The following is a 17,865-nucleotide window of genomic DNA, read 5'->3' as shown; positions in this document are numbered from 1 at the left end:
ACTAGATTTAGTATCCCCTTACGACAGTTGCCTATTCATGGATTAGTAAGAATCTAGGCTGGATATTTGGTGAAGAAGTTTAGGATGCTTAGTGAGTTTTTATTGCAGTGCATTGTATTTATTTGGCACTTTTACCGTACTGGGAACCCATGGGCCCGGGGTTCTCATTCCGTATATATCTCTTGTTTTTCAGATACAGGTCCAGGTGCTCAGAAGTGAGCTGTGGTTCGTCTGAGAGACGGCGAAGATATTTATTTTCTCTACTTTGTGTTTTGCTTAGAATCTCTCCACCTTTGTTTTGAAAAGATTATATTATGTATTGAACTCTTTTGGAACTTGCCTATAGAGGCTCTTATGTTTCCTTTGGGAGAGATTAGAATATACTGTTGTCAACTACTTTTATACTGTACCCTAGCCGGCCTAAACTTCGCGGGTCGCGACTAGTGGCTATTACTTATGTTATATATATCTATCTATTATCTACCTCTTAATCTCCTTTATGCCTTGTCCGTATATCACTTTCGGCTTCACAGTTTAACTTTTCATTGTCGAAACGTGAGTGATACATCTTCGCGATTTTATTTCTACTCTTTTCAGGCTTCTCGATTAATACTCCTTTCAAAATTTACCTATATTTACATATTAAAAATCCACCTGAGAGTCGTACTACCGTAATATCATTGACTTATGACTCGAGCATAAGGATTTAAATATTAGGGTGTTACAACCCGACAATACATAAGACTCATACAGTCAATAGAAGTACATTTATCACATTAATATCCATTTATAACAATTCCAAATTATAAAATTGAGTTCTTTGAAAAAGTCCCTACCTCTATAAGTTGAAACCGTAACCCAAACGCGCCAACTGAACTCTTTTTTCTCAGTTCGAACTCAATGACAACTTCAATTCTAGCTCCGCACACTTTTGCAATAGCATAACAACTTTAAAACACAACATGCAACCTCAGTTTCTAACTCCTAAGACCATTAATATCGCAAAGACTTTAATACATATAATAGAACATTAACGCGAGGTCTCCGAAACAAAAATACTTACTATAATAACAAAACAAAGTAGCGGTAGTCTTTGAACCGGTTTGGAGGCAGCCCCAGCAGTCACCTCAAGCAGCAGCGGCAACCGGACTCCGGCGACGACAACTGAAACTAACATGTAGTGATTGTAACATTTTCAGACACTCAAAAGAAACGAAACCCAAAACTCAAAACCTTATCGGCAGTGGTTGTTGGTGACGATAGCGGCGTTTCTCGGCGGCGAAGGCTAGGCCACCCATCACCAGCGGCGGCGGCAAAGCATGCGATAGTAGCTGGGCAGATCAGCGATGAGGGGAACCAGCTCAGTCTCGGACCCCTCTCCCTCTCTCCTTCGCGCACTGCTCTTCTCACGTTGGGATCCCCTTCCCGTCGACGCACTCCACGGCGGTAGAAGCATGCATGAATGGCGGCGACGTCTTCCTCTCTCACTGGCTCATGGTCGGCGGCAACGGATGTGAGGTCAGTGGCGGCTTCTTCCCTTTGCGCGTTTCTGCTCTCTAACGATAGCAATGGCGAGACGACAGCACGGCTGTGGCAAGGCGGCAATCTAGAGCAATGCGGCAGTGGTGCGACGGCTCCTCCTCCCCAGTGCTCTCTTCTTCTCTCTCGGATCCCCCTCTCCTTCCTCCCCTTTCCTTCTTCCTTTCCTTCTGTTTTTTCTTTCTTTCCTTTTCTTCTTTCCTTTCTTTCTTCTGTTCTTTCTGAACCGTGTGTGTATGTTGGAGAGGGTGAGTGTGAGAGAGATAAGTGTAGTGTTAAGATTTAGGGTGGTATAGGTTAGTTTAGGTATTTTTGTTAAAAACAGGAGTGGTAGTGTAATTTTATAAAATAATTAAAAGTAGAATAATAATTAAAAACCAAATTAAATACAGAGTTTTCATCTCAAAAATACCTTTCGATCACAATTTGTAAATTATTTTTATTCAAATTCTAATTTAATAAAAAATTAGAGACATGTAAATTAATTCTCCTTTATTTATAAAATAAAGTTAAAATATTAAATTAAAATATATAGAATACTCATTATTTTTAAATTATAAAATTCTAAATTGTAAATAAGAGTTTTTCCGGTCTATATACAAAATCTCAAAAATATAATATCAAGTAATTATAATAAATCATAAATAATTTATTAATAATTTTTTTTAATTCGGGATTTTACATGGCGGCCTTCAATCTCGCAAATATACTCAAACCACCGGTCATTTTAACTGAAAAAAACAAAAGAAAAGGTATAAGTTCCAAGCTTAGACAGATAAAAGAAAGCTAAAAGAAGTAGTCACACACCCAATATAAATCCGGCATGTCACCGGGTCTCCCATAATGTTCGGGGTTCAAAGGATGCTCCACGAAAACATGCGAAAGGACATCAGCGATGTCATTGTTCTACAAGGACAACCCCTTATAGGTAACGCGCGTCAAATACGATGTCCCAGCACCAAAGTTCTAATACATCACAAACTGAAATTCTCCTTCTAAAGTTAACGAAAAAGAAATGGTGCCCCCGAGCAGGGCGCACCTTGAAGTATTCCCGCTTAAACCCGTGAAAAGAGTCCTCCAACAAACCAAATATGTATCGGTTAGGCTAGGCCCTAAACGACACATATCCCTTCTTGTGTTTCCCTTCCTTCGTCGACAGGGTGCACAAGAAGAAGAATAAAAGGACGTCAACCGAAACTGGGAGCTCCAAATACTCACATACGAGCTCAAAAGTCCGGATGGCTGCCCAACTGTTTAGATGTAATTGAGACGGTGCCACGGAACACCGATTCAGCAGCGCCTGAACAAAATCGGAGAAATGAATTCGCACACTAAGCCGTGTAAACTTCGACTCGTATACCCACATTAAATCTAACATGATGGGCGAGTCGGAATTTATATTGCAAACATTCTCGTCAATCCCAGAAAGCGCGAGCTCATTTTGACGCTCGGAAACGTCACCTCCACAAATCTCCCCCTAATCGCAGAGCCACCGAAGATACGCCTCCGTCATCCGAGACGACGTTCTCCAGATGCCGGAAGTCACCCAGTAGTACGTCGAGGGAACGCCACCGGACGAGATTACCGGAGCACGAACACCCTCACTCCTCTGTCGTGACAAACCTAAAAAAAGGAGAGGAGCACGACCATCAACCCACCAGAGCCATACGGTGAAAAATCACAATACACCAAATTCTACTATCTACTACTAATCAAAGCTACGTTCAAAACCTGTGGTGTGCATCCCAGCTAATAACTCGCTACACAATCCCAACACAAAGGAATGTAGAAATGCAAGCAAGATAAAAAAAGGCAAGAAATCGGAGCATAAAAGAAGAAAAAATCAACCTGATGACGTCTAATGCAAGCCGAAAATCAAAAGCAAAAGCGCAGAACCAACGCACAAACGGCACAGGAAAATCCAAAGACACCGAGAGAAGAATGCGAAACGGTCTTTGATAGAAAAAGAGAAGAATGAAGAAAGTGATCCCAAACCGAGGGAAATAAAAAGAAGATGTGAAGCAGTTACCAAGCGTTTTTAAAATGGAAAGACAAAAGGCAAAAATAGAGGAAAAGACCGAAACATCCCCTCACATTCGATGCCATTATGATACCTCGAAAAACTCAAACTGCCTTTCGGGAAGAACAATGGGCAAATGACAGAAAGCCCAAACCGACCAAAACCCGACCCGACCTTCCCTATCACAAATCGTGAAGCGGCCAGGGAACTCCCCCGGCTCTTGACCCTGACTAACGAATCCGGATTACGAGCCTCCCAAACACGACACCAACGTCACTTGCTCACAGACCTGGTTCCTAGACCGACTACCCGGGTTTGGGCTTCCTCCCAACTGTTACGGACCCGACCTTCGGGTCCCACACCAGAACAGCCTCCGACTCGAATACCCGAGGTTGGCCCATTCCCTTTCTCTAGAAGGTCCGAATCGGCCTCCACATCTTCTAACCAATATTCAAATTCAAATACCTCTCTTATCTTAGCTAAATAAGATAAGATGAGATAACTTTCACTAGCTATATAAAGGGGAGTCAGAGGCCCCCTCAAGTACGCCATTCATTTCACACATTTTATACCTCTTAGATCCATTATGACTTGAGCTTTGGAGTGTCTTTGCAAGTATCACCTCCCATTGCTCCAGTCAGACAATTAGCAACCTCCATCTCACAACCAGTACCAGAGACATTTCGTACATAACTGAAATATGCAATATCAATAATTACGTGCTGCTTTAGGTTGATTTTATGTTGTCTCAATTTAAAAAGAAAAAACTGTTATATACATCGTTTATGTATTTCACTTGTAGTATTAAAAATGATTGATAAAAAGTGAGCGCAATAAACAAAATGTGCAAAATGAATAATTTTACAGAAAAATATACAAATAATTTTTAAAAGAGATGAAAAATATACAAAAGAGATGAAAAAAATGTATACAAATATAATCTGTAAAACAAATTAAATACCGTAGAAGAATTTTTCCTATATAAAGGTACACACGCACTAGTATACCAAGCAAACTCAAGCCTAAAAACGGTGCCTTATTTCAAAAATCGATTGAACCAACAACAATGATGCCTAAACTTGATATTGTGTCTATCAAGGTAATGGTAAAGCCATCGTCTCCAACTCCTAATCACCTTAGAGATTTCAAAATCTCCCTCCTTGATGAGATGGCTCCTCCAATCTATATTCCAATAATTTTATTCTACTCAGCCACTGATATTAATAGTTCCTTTGGAACTCATGATGTCGAGACCATATCCAATAAATTAAAGGTTTCTTTATCCAAAGTTCTCACTCTATATTACCCATTATGTGGAAGATTGAAATGTACCTCACCATCCTCTGTTGATTGTAATGATGAAGGTGTACCTTACATTGAGTATAAATTCCCCACTAACCTTACCGATATTCTCAAAAGGCCTCAATCCCAAATGAAGGAGCTTTTGCCATTTGACCCATATAATAATGTTTCTAGTAGTTTGGATCATAATGATGACAAACACAAAGTGACCATGGCGGTTCAGTTGAGTGAATTCAAGTGTGGGGGTATTGCACTTGGTGTGTGCCTCTCACACAAGGTAGCAGATGCCGAAGCAACATCATCATTCCTCAATGCTTGGGCTAAAACTGCAAAGGGTCTTTTCAACCAAGTAGACCCACCTCAAATGGATGCGGAATTGATTTTCCCTCCACGGGGAATAGAATGGGCCATGACTAGTCTCATGGTCGGTGGTGGCAATGAAAAGCTCGTGACCAAGTGTTTCTTGTTTAGTCCAACGGACTTGTCCAGATTGAGAGCTAGATTTGGAAGCTTTAATCCGACTCGCGTCGAAGCTGTCACAGCACTCATATGGAAATCAGCAATTCAAGTAGCAAAAGGAAGTTACAAGGCTTCTATGGTGTGCCACATCGTCAACATTCGCAACAGAATGGTGCCACCGTTGCCAAAAAACTTGTTTGGCAATCTTTGGCTTTATTCTATTTCTGAATTGGTGGATTTGGGTGACGGAGGTTATGGAACAGAAGAGTTGTGTGATTTGGTGGTGATGGTTAGGAATGCTATTAGAGAAGCTAGTGCGGGTTATTCAGATATGCTGCTTCAGGGTGACGGTTTGGATGAGTTCGATGAATTCTTCAAGGAAGCAAGATTAAGGGTGGCTGAAAATCTTGTTGCATGTTGTGGATTTAGTAGTTGGACAAGATTTGGTTTCTATGAAGTTGATTTTGGATGGGGGAAGCCAATTAAGGTGAGAAACATAATTTGCCTATGAAGAATGTGACATATTTGATTCCTACAAGAACTGGAGATGGCATAGAGGCATGGGTAACCATGACCGAGCTTGATATGGATGAATTCCAGCGTAACTCCGAGCTTCTCCAGTTTGCCTTGCTGGAATCTTAAGAGTTTTTATATATTTTCTTATAAAAATGTATGTCTGAGTGTGGGATAATAAAGAAATAAGTTTAAAATAGTTTAATTTTTTTAATTATTCTTAAAATAATTAAATAATATTATATATTAAATTAAATAAATTATCTTTGTGTTATTATATCTTTTTTTTTGTTTACCCAAACGGTATCCCCCAACCCGACAGGTTAAGAATTAATCCGTCGCGAATCTAAGCTCCATTTAAGAGTCTGCTGCTAGCCAATGGATTGCTCCATTTAACCTTACTAAATTTTCCATTTATTATTCGGTCCAACGTGAAACAGGCCAATTATAAGTTGTATTTGCCAGGCCCATCTCAGATTTACTCTTAATTGTTATTGTTATTAGCATTATTCTCATCGTCATTCGGATTGGGGTCAATTTAGAGATGTATTGTGTTATTTTGTCAAAAAGTAATGATTTATTGGACTTAACTTTCAAAATGATTTTTCAGATTAAAAATATGTATTAATTTTTTTAATTTTAATTATATTAATTATATTTTTTATATTGATAAAAGTATATCATATTAATTTCAGATTCATTTTTCGTTAAGAGTATATTAACGTACTTTGATTATATTGACAATTAATATATGTATTATTTTATGATTTGACTACATATAACAGTATGTTAACGAGTCAGTTAGTAACATGTGACATATTGATATAAATAATTCTATCACGTATCACAATATTATTGATCTATATGTCATCTTATACAACGTATCTTAATATTGTTTGTCAACATATTATCTGTCATACCATTATTGCATATACATTAAATTAGTTCTTGAATATGCATTAAATGATTCATTTTAGTTTTTAAAATTGAATGTTATGTACTAAATTAGTCTCTTAACTAGTTTTTTTTTGTTATGAATTCAAAATTTTCAATATCTTTAAATATACTAATTTTAATTTATTTTTTTAACATGTTTAAATGTAAGTGCTTTAATAAATAGTTTTAAAATTATAATTTTAATCATACATTTTTTTCATAATATTTTAATATTAATAACTATACGAGGTGGGCTAATTAACATCCCATGCAATAAGAGAAGAAATTACGTACTCATTTTAATAAGATCATTAACTCATATGACTAAGTTATCATCTCTCTTTATAAATACCTAACAAACTCAGGTATTTCTTAACCTAATTCTCATATAAACTAACTTAAACTCTTGCTAACTTAGATATCAAAGTCCCTTGCTGGTACATCCAACTACCGCCTTGAAGTTGATGCGAAGACACTTTAAGTACCTTCACTGCCATCTTTGATCCCTTTTGTCTAGTCCATTTACACACAATTGATTTCAAGTACGCCTTGTAGCAACAATTATGTTATTTAATAAAAAAATATGATTGGTTAAAAATATATATATATTTTAAGTAAAAAAAATGCATACTCCATAGTAAATGAAAAAAAAATATATGTATTTTCATTCTGGGTTTTTTGTTAAAAACATGTGTTTTTGGACAAAAATATAAAGAGTAAATTGACAATTAAGTTCTTGAGAATTTGTACTTCGGACAAAATAGATGATAAACCCGTTATGATAATTTTTTGTTTGAAAAGAGTGAATTTTATCAACTTATTTTGTATTTATTCATAGAAAATGCATAATTTTGTGAATTTCTCCTAATTGTGTTCAATTGTGAAAAACATACTTTTTATGATTTAAAATTGTTAAATTTAATTCACTTTTATCCAATTTGATGCCGTGATATGTTTGTTTAAGTGTTCAAGGTTTAGAAGTCAAAAATGGCTTGGAGAAATAAAGAAAAAACATGCAAAAGTGGATAAATCATGAAGAAATGAAGTTTTGGAAATCTGTCCAGTTGTGCATATGCAAGACAAATGCGTACGAACGAATAGTGGCACGTGATTTACTTAAGTAAACACGTGGCTCACGATTTCAGGCCCAATTTTGACCAAATCCAACTCATTTCTGATGCATATGAAGGCAAGTCTCAAGAGGGATCAACCAAAAGAGTGTAGAAGTAGAGTAGTAGTAGTTTAGAATTTTGTTTTAGGTTAATTCCTAAAGAGAGAAGCTCCAACTTCTCTTTAGAAATTTAGAGTTTTTAGTTTAATTTCTCCTTAGATTTAGGTTTTGATTTTATTTTAATTTAGTTTTGTTTACTATTTATTGTTCTAGTATCTTAGTTTATTTATTTTACTTATTAATTTTTATTTTTCTTTAATACAATTGATGTTCTTCATGTTTATTATTGCTTATTTGAATTGTTGTTATTGTTTTCTTGCATTGGTTAGCTATAATTTTTATTAATTCTTCTAATTTATGATATTTTTCTTTTATGCATTTCAAGTGTTTCTTAAAATGCCTTCCTTAGTTTTAGAGTAGATTTTGCACTCTTGGCTTGGAATTGAGGACTTAAGTGACCTTAAGTCATTGATGTCCAAGATTGATTGGTGATTTAGGTTTGTTGGTTGGTTTTGTTTTCAGTGACGCTAATCTTTCACTAAACTAATTAGTGAGTTGGCTAGGACTTGTGAATTAAGATCAATTATGCCTAATTAACTGTTTTCCGATGTTAGAGGATGACGAAGTAGGATTAACTCTTCATAATTGCCATGTTTGTGGTCAATGACTTGGATAGGAACTCTTGACTCAATCCTTGCCAAGATGCCCTTTTAGCACTTGAATTTTCCTGTTTACTCTTCACTTTCTTGTCATTTAATTTCTTGTTTTTTGCATTCAATCCATTTTTCTCATAACTAATGATACACACACCTTACTGTAATTTTTTTGAGAGACGACCCAGGATTTAAAACTTTCAATTTTTATTGATTTGAATTGTGACACAATCTAAACTCTGATTTGGGTTATTTATTGATTTGGAACTATACTATTGATGAAGCAATTCTTTTGAGAAAATTCTGAACCGACATTTGGCCCGCATCAAGTTTTTTATGTAAAACTCCGATTTAACAAAAATTAAATAAAGAACTAATTAAACATGAGCCGTCGGGAGTAAAAAAATTTAGAATCATAATTTGAAAATTCAAATATGATTTTTGGACTCGGTGAATTTTTTTGAGTTGGAGAATAGTTTTTTGCGTAAAAACGTGCACTAAAAATTTGACCAGCAGTACCGGTCGTGATCTATCCAGTACTGCAGTTGAGAAAATTAATTATGAGTGAAGAATGTTAAAAAGTTAAAAATTATATTTGAGAAGGTAAAAATAATTAAAACATACATTAAAATGCTAATCTTAAAGGTTTTGGCTCAAAGTTAGGCCAAACGGACCATATATGTGAACCGGGTCCAAGTTGGGCCCAAGACCCAACATATATAAACCTTAGTTATGAGTATTTCATCTCATTAACCCTAGAAAAAGAGAGAGAGGCACTGAAATGGAAGAAGAGAGGGATTGAGAGAAACCCTAACTCCCCACCAACTTAATCCACCATAACTTTCTCTCCGATGCTCTGATTGACAAGTCATTTGTGGTCACGCGTCGCTCTTCTCACCCTCTTCAATCCTATTTAGGTATTGTGGTAATTATCTCATTGTTCTTTGTCCAATTTTATTTTTCTCTTAAATTTCATATTTTGATTTGGATTTTGAGAAAATCTTGTGATTTTGGTTGTTTAGGGGTGCTCTAGTATGAGCTATTAATGAGTTTCATCAACTATTTCTATGGGTTAAGGTAAAGAATCTTAAAACTCTTGTTATTTATGAGATTTTATAAATCCTAGAATAATGTATATGTGAAATTAGTTATGTTAGTGTTGTTGGATAAATTTGGCACATTTTAGGGACTTGAACTTGCCTGTGGAACTTTTGGAGTAAGTTTTAGAGTGGAGAATTCAAGTGTTGGGTGTGAACCACCGTAATTAAAGGTACGGTTTTAAGTTTCATTTAAATACCGTGTGGTGTGATGAGAATTCCTAGGTTAGATGTCCCTAGAATTAGGTTTAGATTGTGTATTTGGTTAGAATTGATATGTGTAGATGATATTATGGTAATTAATGATTGTAATGTGGATTGTGTGATTTTGTAATAGTTGGTATATTGTGAAAAGTGATGATTTGGATGATGATTATATGTTTATGAATTATGTATTTAATTGGTGAATTTGGGTCAGAAGCCGTGAATTTAGGTCGGAGGCCAGAAAAAGGTAGAACAATAAGTGATGATTGAATTGAGTGATAATGCTTGAGATTCAACGAAATTTTAATAATGATTATGTGAAAAATTGGAATAATTGATAGGATATTAAAAAATGAGGACTTCGAGATAAAATGGATGACATTTAAGTTGAAATAAGCAAATGAGGTAGGTTTGAATTTGGTTGAGTGTGAATATGTGAATTGGGTTGGTTTGAGGTCCTTTTGATGTTTTAAAACTGAGTTGGTTTGAGAATAATTGGAAGATTTGGTAAATGTGTATTTTGGCAAAAACTAATTTTTGGCCAATTTTGGCAGACCGTAACTCAGTTCTCAGAGTTGAAAAGCTTTCAAAATTAGATTTTTATGAAAATTTATTTATCAATCTTTCCAACGGTTCAAGAAAGGTTGAAAAATGAATTTTGTACAAAAAGATATGAAAGTTTAAAAATTGGGCTCAAAAACTGATTTTTTCACTTAACAGCTTTTTGCAATTCTGCAACATCATGTATACGTAAAGGTGCCATGTGATGCGGACACTGGGTGCTGCCCAGTGATCTCGCATATGCGGAAGGGGCATGCATATACAAAAGTGTCATAATTGAAAACTCGCGTACGCGAACGTAGTACAAGACGTGAGGAAAGGCTACTATTTTCAACTCTCGTGTATGCGGACAATGGCTCGCGTACATGACACTCAAATTTTCAATCCTTGTGTACGTGAACATGTGCATGCATATGCGACTTTTTCAATTTTTTTAAAAAGTGGATTTTTTAATTTTTAACCATTATTTTAACCTTCTAAACCTTTATAAACCCAGTAAGAGTCTAGAGTCGGTGAAATTAAGGATAGAGGAGTTAGAAACAAAAATTAATAAAATGTAAAGTGACACAAGATGAGGATGAATGTGATGGTTGATTATGATAAAGAATGATGATGATGATTGATTTTAATAAAGATTGAATATAAATTGAGAGGAGATTGTTAATGAGATTGATAATGAAGATAATAATGAGTGAAATGAACGATGAGTCTGAGGTATGATGATGGATTGGGGAGGTTGAGGATTCTCTCCGAGTTATATGTTATATATATGAGTGAAGATTTTGATGAGATGATGATTGAGAAATGTGACGGGCACTATATTCCGAGATGAATAGACGAGTTAGGGTCGAGGATTTTCCCTTTCTTGTTGTGGTTATGAATAAAGAGATATAGGCCTGTGTGACTGCAAGGTGTACAGGGCACTCACCCTGCGAAATGAATAATGAGTTTAGAAAGAGATACAGGCTTTATGCCTGTGAGGTGAATAAGGCACTCTCCCTACGAGAAATACTGGCTGTCCTGCCTACGAGATAAGGAAAGTGATGGCGAAACTATAAATGGTAGTACGATGATATGACAGGGTACTAACCCTGCGAGAGATACAGGCTTTATAACTGCGAGATGTATAGAGCACTTAACTCTTTGAGGTGTACAGAGCACTCAACTCTGCGATGTGTGGAGGACATTCAACCCTGCGAGGTTTCCTTTGTCTGTGAGGTGTACAGGACACTCACCTTATGAGGCTATGCTATATAACGAGTAAACAGCAGAGAGGACAATGTCTGGGTTAACTACCGGATGTGTCAGGTTCTGGCATAGTAACTGACATGTGAGCTCATGACCAGTAGGACAGACATGTATCATCTATATTTGATTGAATTGTTTGGATTTGATACTTGTCATGGTTGTTTACCTATGTATAATATATGACTGTGTTAATTGCTTTACTTGAATTTACTTGTGTATTATTTGTCTGTCTTGTTTGTATTTGCACAACTGAGAGGTCTCTTATGCTGGTGTCGATTAACGCTGAGGGTTGTTCTTGTTGAGATGAGATATTAAAAGGATTGAATAATAAAGATGAATATGTAATGAGATTATTTGAGCTCTTTGGGTAGATGCGGTGCAACGATTCCACTTACTCCAGGTGAAGATTTTATATGTTGATATGGAATGACCAACGGAATTACTTGAAGGCTGGTTCTATTGGAAATTGGAAGTTGAAAATTTGGTAAGTTGGAAAAGATGAGAGATTAAACTAGACTTAGTATCCCCTAGGACAGTTGCCTAATTCATGGATTAGTGAGAACCTAGAGTGAATGATTAAAGAAAGGAAGTTTAAGATGCTTATTAAGTTTTTATTATAGTGCATTGTATTTATTTGGCACTTTTAGTGTACTAGGAACCCATAGATCAAGATTTCTCATTCCGAATACACTCTCTATTTTTTATATGCAAGTCCAGGTGCTCAACAGTGAGATATGGTTTATTTGAAAGATGGCAAAGATCATTGGACTCTATTTTACTTTTGCTTAGAATTTTCCTTAATTATTTTGAAAAACTTATATACATGTAATTATCTATGTTTTTGAATTGCCTATAGAGGTTTTAATGTATATTTTGGGAGAGATAGAAAAAATATGGTTGTCAAACTGATTTTATTCTGTAGCTTAGCCAGCCTAAACTTTGTAGGTCGCCACTAGTGGCTATATATTTGTATTATATATTTATATCCTGTCTTTATCTTATCCTTCTTTACTACTTATCTTTACCTTCGCTTTAAAGACGCGCTTTATCTATCTGTCGATATGAGAGTATTTCTGTTTGTGATTTTTAATTTACTCTTTTCTAGCCTTCTCATTTAATAACTCCTTTCAATTATATATTTATATGTATTCTAAATCCACCTTGAGAGTCGTACCACTTTATTATCATTATGTCTAGTTAACTAGTTAAGTACACTACACACATATCTTATTTAGTTAACTAGACCATTTCATTTCTTTTTAAATCAAAACCATTAATTCTTTTCACACTGACCTAAATTAACGTTGCAAATATCTCTGGAATATAAACCAAAAGGACGCTTCTTAAATGACATGATAAATTGAACTATTTTTTATTATAATCATTATTTTAATAAAGTATCTTGACTTGGGGGCACCATATCCATAACTAAAATGCCAAGAAGCGAACATAATGATGATGGCGAAGAATGATGATTGCAGTGGCGAACTACTTTGAGAACTCAGACCGCAAAAGCGGATAGAGATGGTGTGTCTTTATTTTCTATCGTTTTGTGAATTTTTAGGAGAGATTTGGGTGTTCTGAATTTTGGAGTTTACTAATTTTTCAAGTTTTTGCTTCTTACTTCATTAGGGTTTCTTTTTTATTTTACAATTTGCTTATATCTTTGAATTTTTGTCAATGTTATCAAACTCGGTTCGACCTAATCAGTTAAACTGAAAAACTGGTTACCCGACCTTAAACCGAGTTGAACTATGTAACACCCTAATTACCCAAAGCCTTACCTCATGCCGTAAAGCAAAGGTTAATCAAGGGTTACGACAATCCTAAGGCTCATACATAATATATACAAAGAAGGATTAATAACCCTAGAAGCCCGATGAATAAAATAAGCTCAAATATGGAATTACAAGGGGCGAACGTTCACACGAAGCTACAAGCATGAAAGATAAGATCCACTACGTAAGGTACCAAGATATATGTAGTTATACAAGAGTATAATAATCATAAGATACTAGTCTGAGCCTGCAGAGTTTAGGCCGACTAATTAAATACAGACATACAGAGTTTTGAAAGTAAAACAACTTATATAGAATATCACTCTCAAAGTGAGCCTCTAAGGCAAAAGTAAATACAAAAGTGAGAGTACTAATCAAAATAGCCAAAAGGACAACAAAATAGAATGAAATCCTCCACTCTGCTCCCATCAAGCAACTCACTGAGATGGGTTGCAACCTGCATCTGAAAAACAACAACAACGTATGGAATGAGAACCGGAGGTTCTCAATTGGTAACAGTACCCAGTAATGTAAGATGTAAGACCCCAGGACGCCAGAGGGAATCCTAGAGCTTCCTACCAAACTTATATTCAAGCTTTAACAAAAATAAATAACTTAAACTGTAAGTAATAGACAAGGTATCTAATCTTAGGGGATTTCTAACTAAAACTAGCCACCGTTGTCCCATCACCAACTTACCCTCCGTGCGATCCCATCACCACCGCTGTCCCACAGCCTTCGCCAACTTACCCTCCGTGCGATCCCATCACCACCGCCTACCTAGCCTCCTCAGCACCAGACAGTCACAGATAATGCAAACAAGTAAAACATAGGTAGTATTCATATATCACAATTAATTCAAGAAGCAAGTAGGCATATTATACAATTAGGTAAACTCAAGTAATCAAAGCAAACAAGCATATAAGAGATGCATATGATGAATACATGTCCTATTGGCTCGTGATATCACTTGTCGGTCTGTAAATGCCAACCCGACACATCCTCCTGGATATAGCCTTTTCTGCCACGCCAGAGATATAGTGCCCTGCACACTCATGCAGCAGCAATTCTGCTACGCCAGAGATATAGTGTCCTGCACACTCATGCAGTAGGGAGTCTACTACGTCAGGGATTTAGGCCCCGCACACTTCATGCAGCAGAGAAGGAAACAACAATAACTATTCATGCAGCAAAGAAATCTGCTACGCCAGAGATATAGGCTCCGCACACTCTCATGTAATTCAACAATTTCATCATTTCTTTCTGAGTCCTCAACTCATCACAACCATCATCAATTCATAATTTCCATTCCGAACTCATTAGTTCATTAGTTTCTCAATTCGTTATCCATCATCCTCAAGTTCACTACTCTTCCTTCTCTATCAACTAAACTCAGTCTCAATACACCAGAAACCTAAACCTCCGTTTGCTAACTTTTCAAAGTAATACCAATTAAAATCTCCTAGGACCTTTCCCATGCTTTGATACCCAAAATTAAGCCCAAGTGTCTTAAAATAGCGTCACAAGAGCTTACAAATTTGTTGGGAAGGTGAAATAGTTTAAAAACAAAGTTTAAGTTGTAAAGCAGGGCATGTGCGTACGCACAGTTGTGTGCGTGTGCATGCCCAAGAGATTTTTAAGATGTGTGCGTACGCATAGGGGTGTGCGTACGCATAGGGGTGTGCGTACGCACAGGCACCAAAGTTTGCAATTATGTTCGCTCGCACAAGGTGTGCTAGTGCCCCCAACAGACTATCCTTCCCAACGTGTGCGTGCGCACAGGGCTGTGCGTGCACACAGGTTGTAAAACTCCATTGGTTATATGCACGCACAGGTCGTGCTAGCGCTGCCAACAGCAAGCCTTTCCCCGCTTGTGTTTACGCACAAGGCTGTGTGTGCGCACATGTTTAAAAATTTACAGGGTTGTGCGTGCGCACATACTAGAAATCACAAAATTCTACAACTTTGCAGAATTTCAAATTTTGACACCAAACTTTGAATGATCATAACTTCCTCTACAAAAATCCAAATTTTACAAATATTATACCAATTTAAATATTTTTCAATGAGCTTTAATTCTAAATAAATTTCAACAAATTTTGAAAACTGAGGCACAAATTATGACCCATCAAAGTTCACTAAAAACTAGTTTTTACCAAAACCCACAAGTTCTCAATTTTTCCAAACTCACAACCAAAACTTAACCAAAACCATGCCAAACTCCCATTTACATCATAACTCACCCTTTATGTCCCATTCCACCATTCATACCAAATTTTCCTTCACCTTTCATTATTCTCATCCATCAAACATCAAATATACAACACTATAATCAATCTCCACCAACACATTCATCAATCATAAATCTATCAATACCAAGCATCATAATCAATCTCATTTCATCTCAATCTAATTATTTCACACAATCCTCATCAATTTCAACATCATCACCAAAACAATATCTAATATTAACCAAATACATCATAAAACTCATCAACACCGATAATTCTCAACAATCATCATCAACCACAATAACCAACAATCAAAATCATCATCAACATCCATCTTCAAATCTCAACACCCACCAACACAACTCATTACTAATCATCATCTAGCAATATATTTATATCATCACATTCAAACGTATTCATCCTACATCCAAACCATCATCAAGCATACATTTATATACAATTAATCATACAATCACATCCCTCAACCTATCTTAAGGTCAACTAGCCTAAGCGTCCATTGATATTACATATTACATAGAGGAGACCGAAGTCATACCTCGGCCGATTATCCTCCCCTCATGAAACCACCAAAAAGTCAAGATAACTCCAAAAAGCACCAAAGCTCAAACTAACAACACATATATATCAAAATCAAGACCTAAGATACACAAAACAACTAAACACAAGAGTTTAGTAAAACCTTACCTTACCCAATGAGATTAGAGGTAAAACCCAACAATTACCCGCTACTAAAAATCACCTAAATAAGCAAAACCACAAAAAACTACTCAAAACTATAACTCCAAAAATGCAGAATTCTAGGGCTGGAAACTCGGAATTGAGATGCAATTTTTTACCAGATTTGCTTAGACAAAAACGTAGAGCTTGACAAGAACTTCGTGTGGCCGTAAACGGCTCGTCAATCGGAGTTCCGTAGCTCAAGATATGGCTCCCGGAAGATGGAGGGGAATAGTACACTCTCTTCTTCCTCTCTTCTCACCGTCCCTCTCTTTCTTTTTTGAAAAATGAGGCCAAATGGCCTCATAACTCCCTTATATATGTTGGGCTTGGACCCAACCTGTTAGCGTTTTGGGTCTGTTTGGCCCACTTTGGGTCAAAACCTTTAAAATTAGTATCCGGTTTTTAATTCTAAATATTTTTATCCTTTCAAAACAATAAATCAACTTTCAAAATCTTATTTTCCAAAATACGCGGTACTGGACAGACTATAGCCGGTACTGCCAACTTAAGCGCCAGTACGCAAATTTTACAAAAACTTTTCGAAAAAGATACATTTTCCAACTCAGAAAAATTCATTGAAATCAAATTTCACCTTTCTATTTTCAATTTAAAACTTCTAAATTTTGAATCTATTTCGAACACTAAAATTATTTTATTATAACGGTTCTACATGAAAAACTCCAATTCTTATAAACTATTAAATGGATCGAACATATAAAGGACTCACTTTGACCCACTTTTAACATAGGCAATTTTTAGTGAAATCGGGTCAAGTTTTTTTTTTTCAAACTCCAAAAGCATTGTATTTTAAACTTTTGTTATTTACTTTAAAATTTTTTTTTCCTCCCTCTTCCAATTTTTCAATCTCTTAAAGCAACTTTAACGGTGCAAAAGAAGAAATCCTCCTCTGATATTGGAGTGAAAATTCATATAAATTCTTTTACGTGGACTAAAGAAGGGAGTCTTTTTCAAAAAAAAATTTCACATTCCAATAAATACTTGATATGTGGCAAATTAATTAAATAAAAATATAATATTATATATATTAATATATTACATGTATTAATATACGACCGTTGTACTTATATGTTACATATATTATATATTATATGTATGTTAATTAATTAATTAATTATATAACCGTTGTATATGACAATTTCATAATATTTATGGTTAACTATAGAGTTTGTTTCGTTCTTATTCAGCTGAGGTCTGCTATCCCTTTTGCGACAACTTAGTCTTGGAGAGAGCTATACGTCATCTTGGAGACAACTTTTGGAATTAATCTTGATATTACAAAATACAACGGTAGGAGCACCTGTAAAAGATATTCCAACGCTCAAGTTAAAAGAGTATTCAAGAAGTTAATACGAATAAAATGAATGAGAATGTATTTTTAACCTAATCTATCC

At 35.7% G+C, this 17,865-nt stretch overlaps 1 protein-coding gene across 1 annotated transcript; it reads left to right on the top strand.

The window, feature by feature from the left end:
* The first annotated feature begins 4,625 nt into the window (after positions 1–4,625).
* LOC107474816 (stemmadenine O-acetyltransferase-like) lies at positions 4,626–5,831 on the top strand. The gene has a single exon (XM_016094453.3). It carries the CDS (start codon positions 4,626–4,628, stop codon positions 5,829–5,831), a length of 1,206 nt encoding a protein of 401 aa, XP_015949939.1.
* Positions 5,832–17,865: the final 12,034 nt, after the last annotated feature.

Source organism: Arachis duranensis, chromosome 2 (assembly GCF_000817695.3).
Source record: "Arachis duranensis cultivar V14167 chromosome 2, aradu.V14167.gnm2.J7QH, whole genome shotgun sequence".
Lineage (NCBI taxonomy): Eukaryota > Viridiplantae > Streptophyta > Magnoliopsida > Fabales > Fabaceae > Arachis > Arachis duranensis.
The sequence above is the reverse complement of the archived record's forward strand: the minus strand, read 5'-3'. Positions and strand labels throughout refer to the sequence as shown.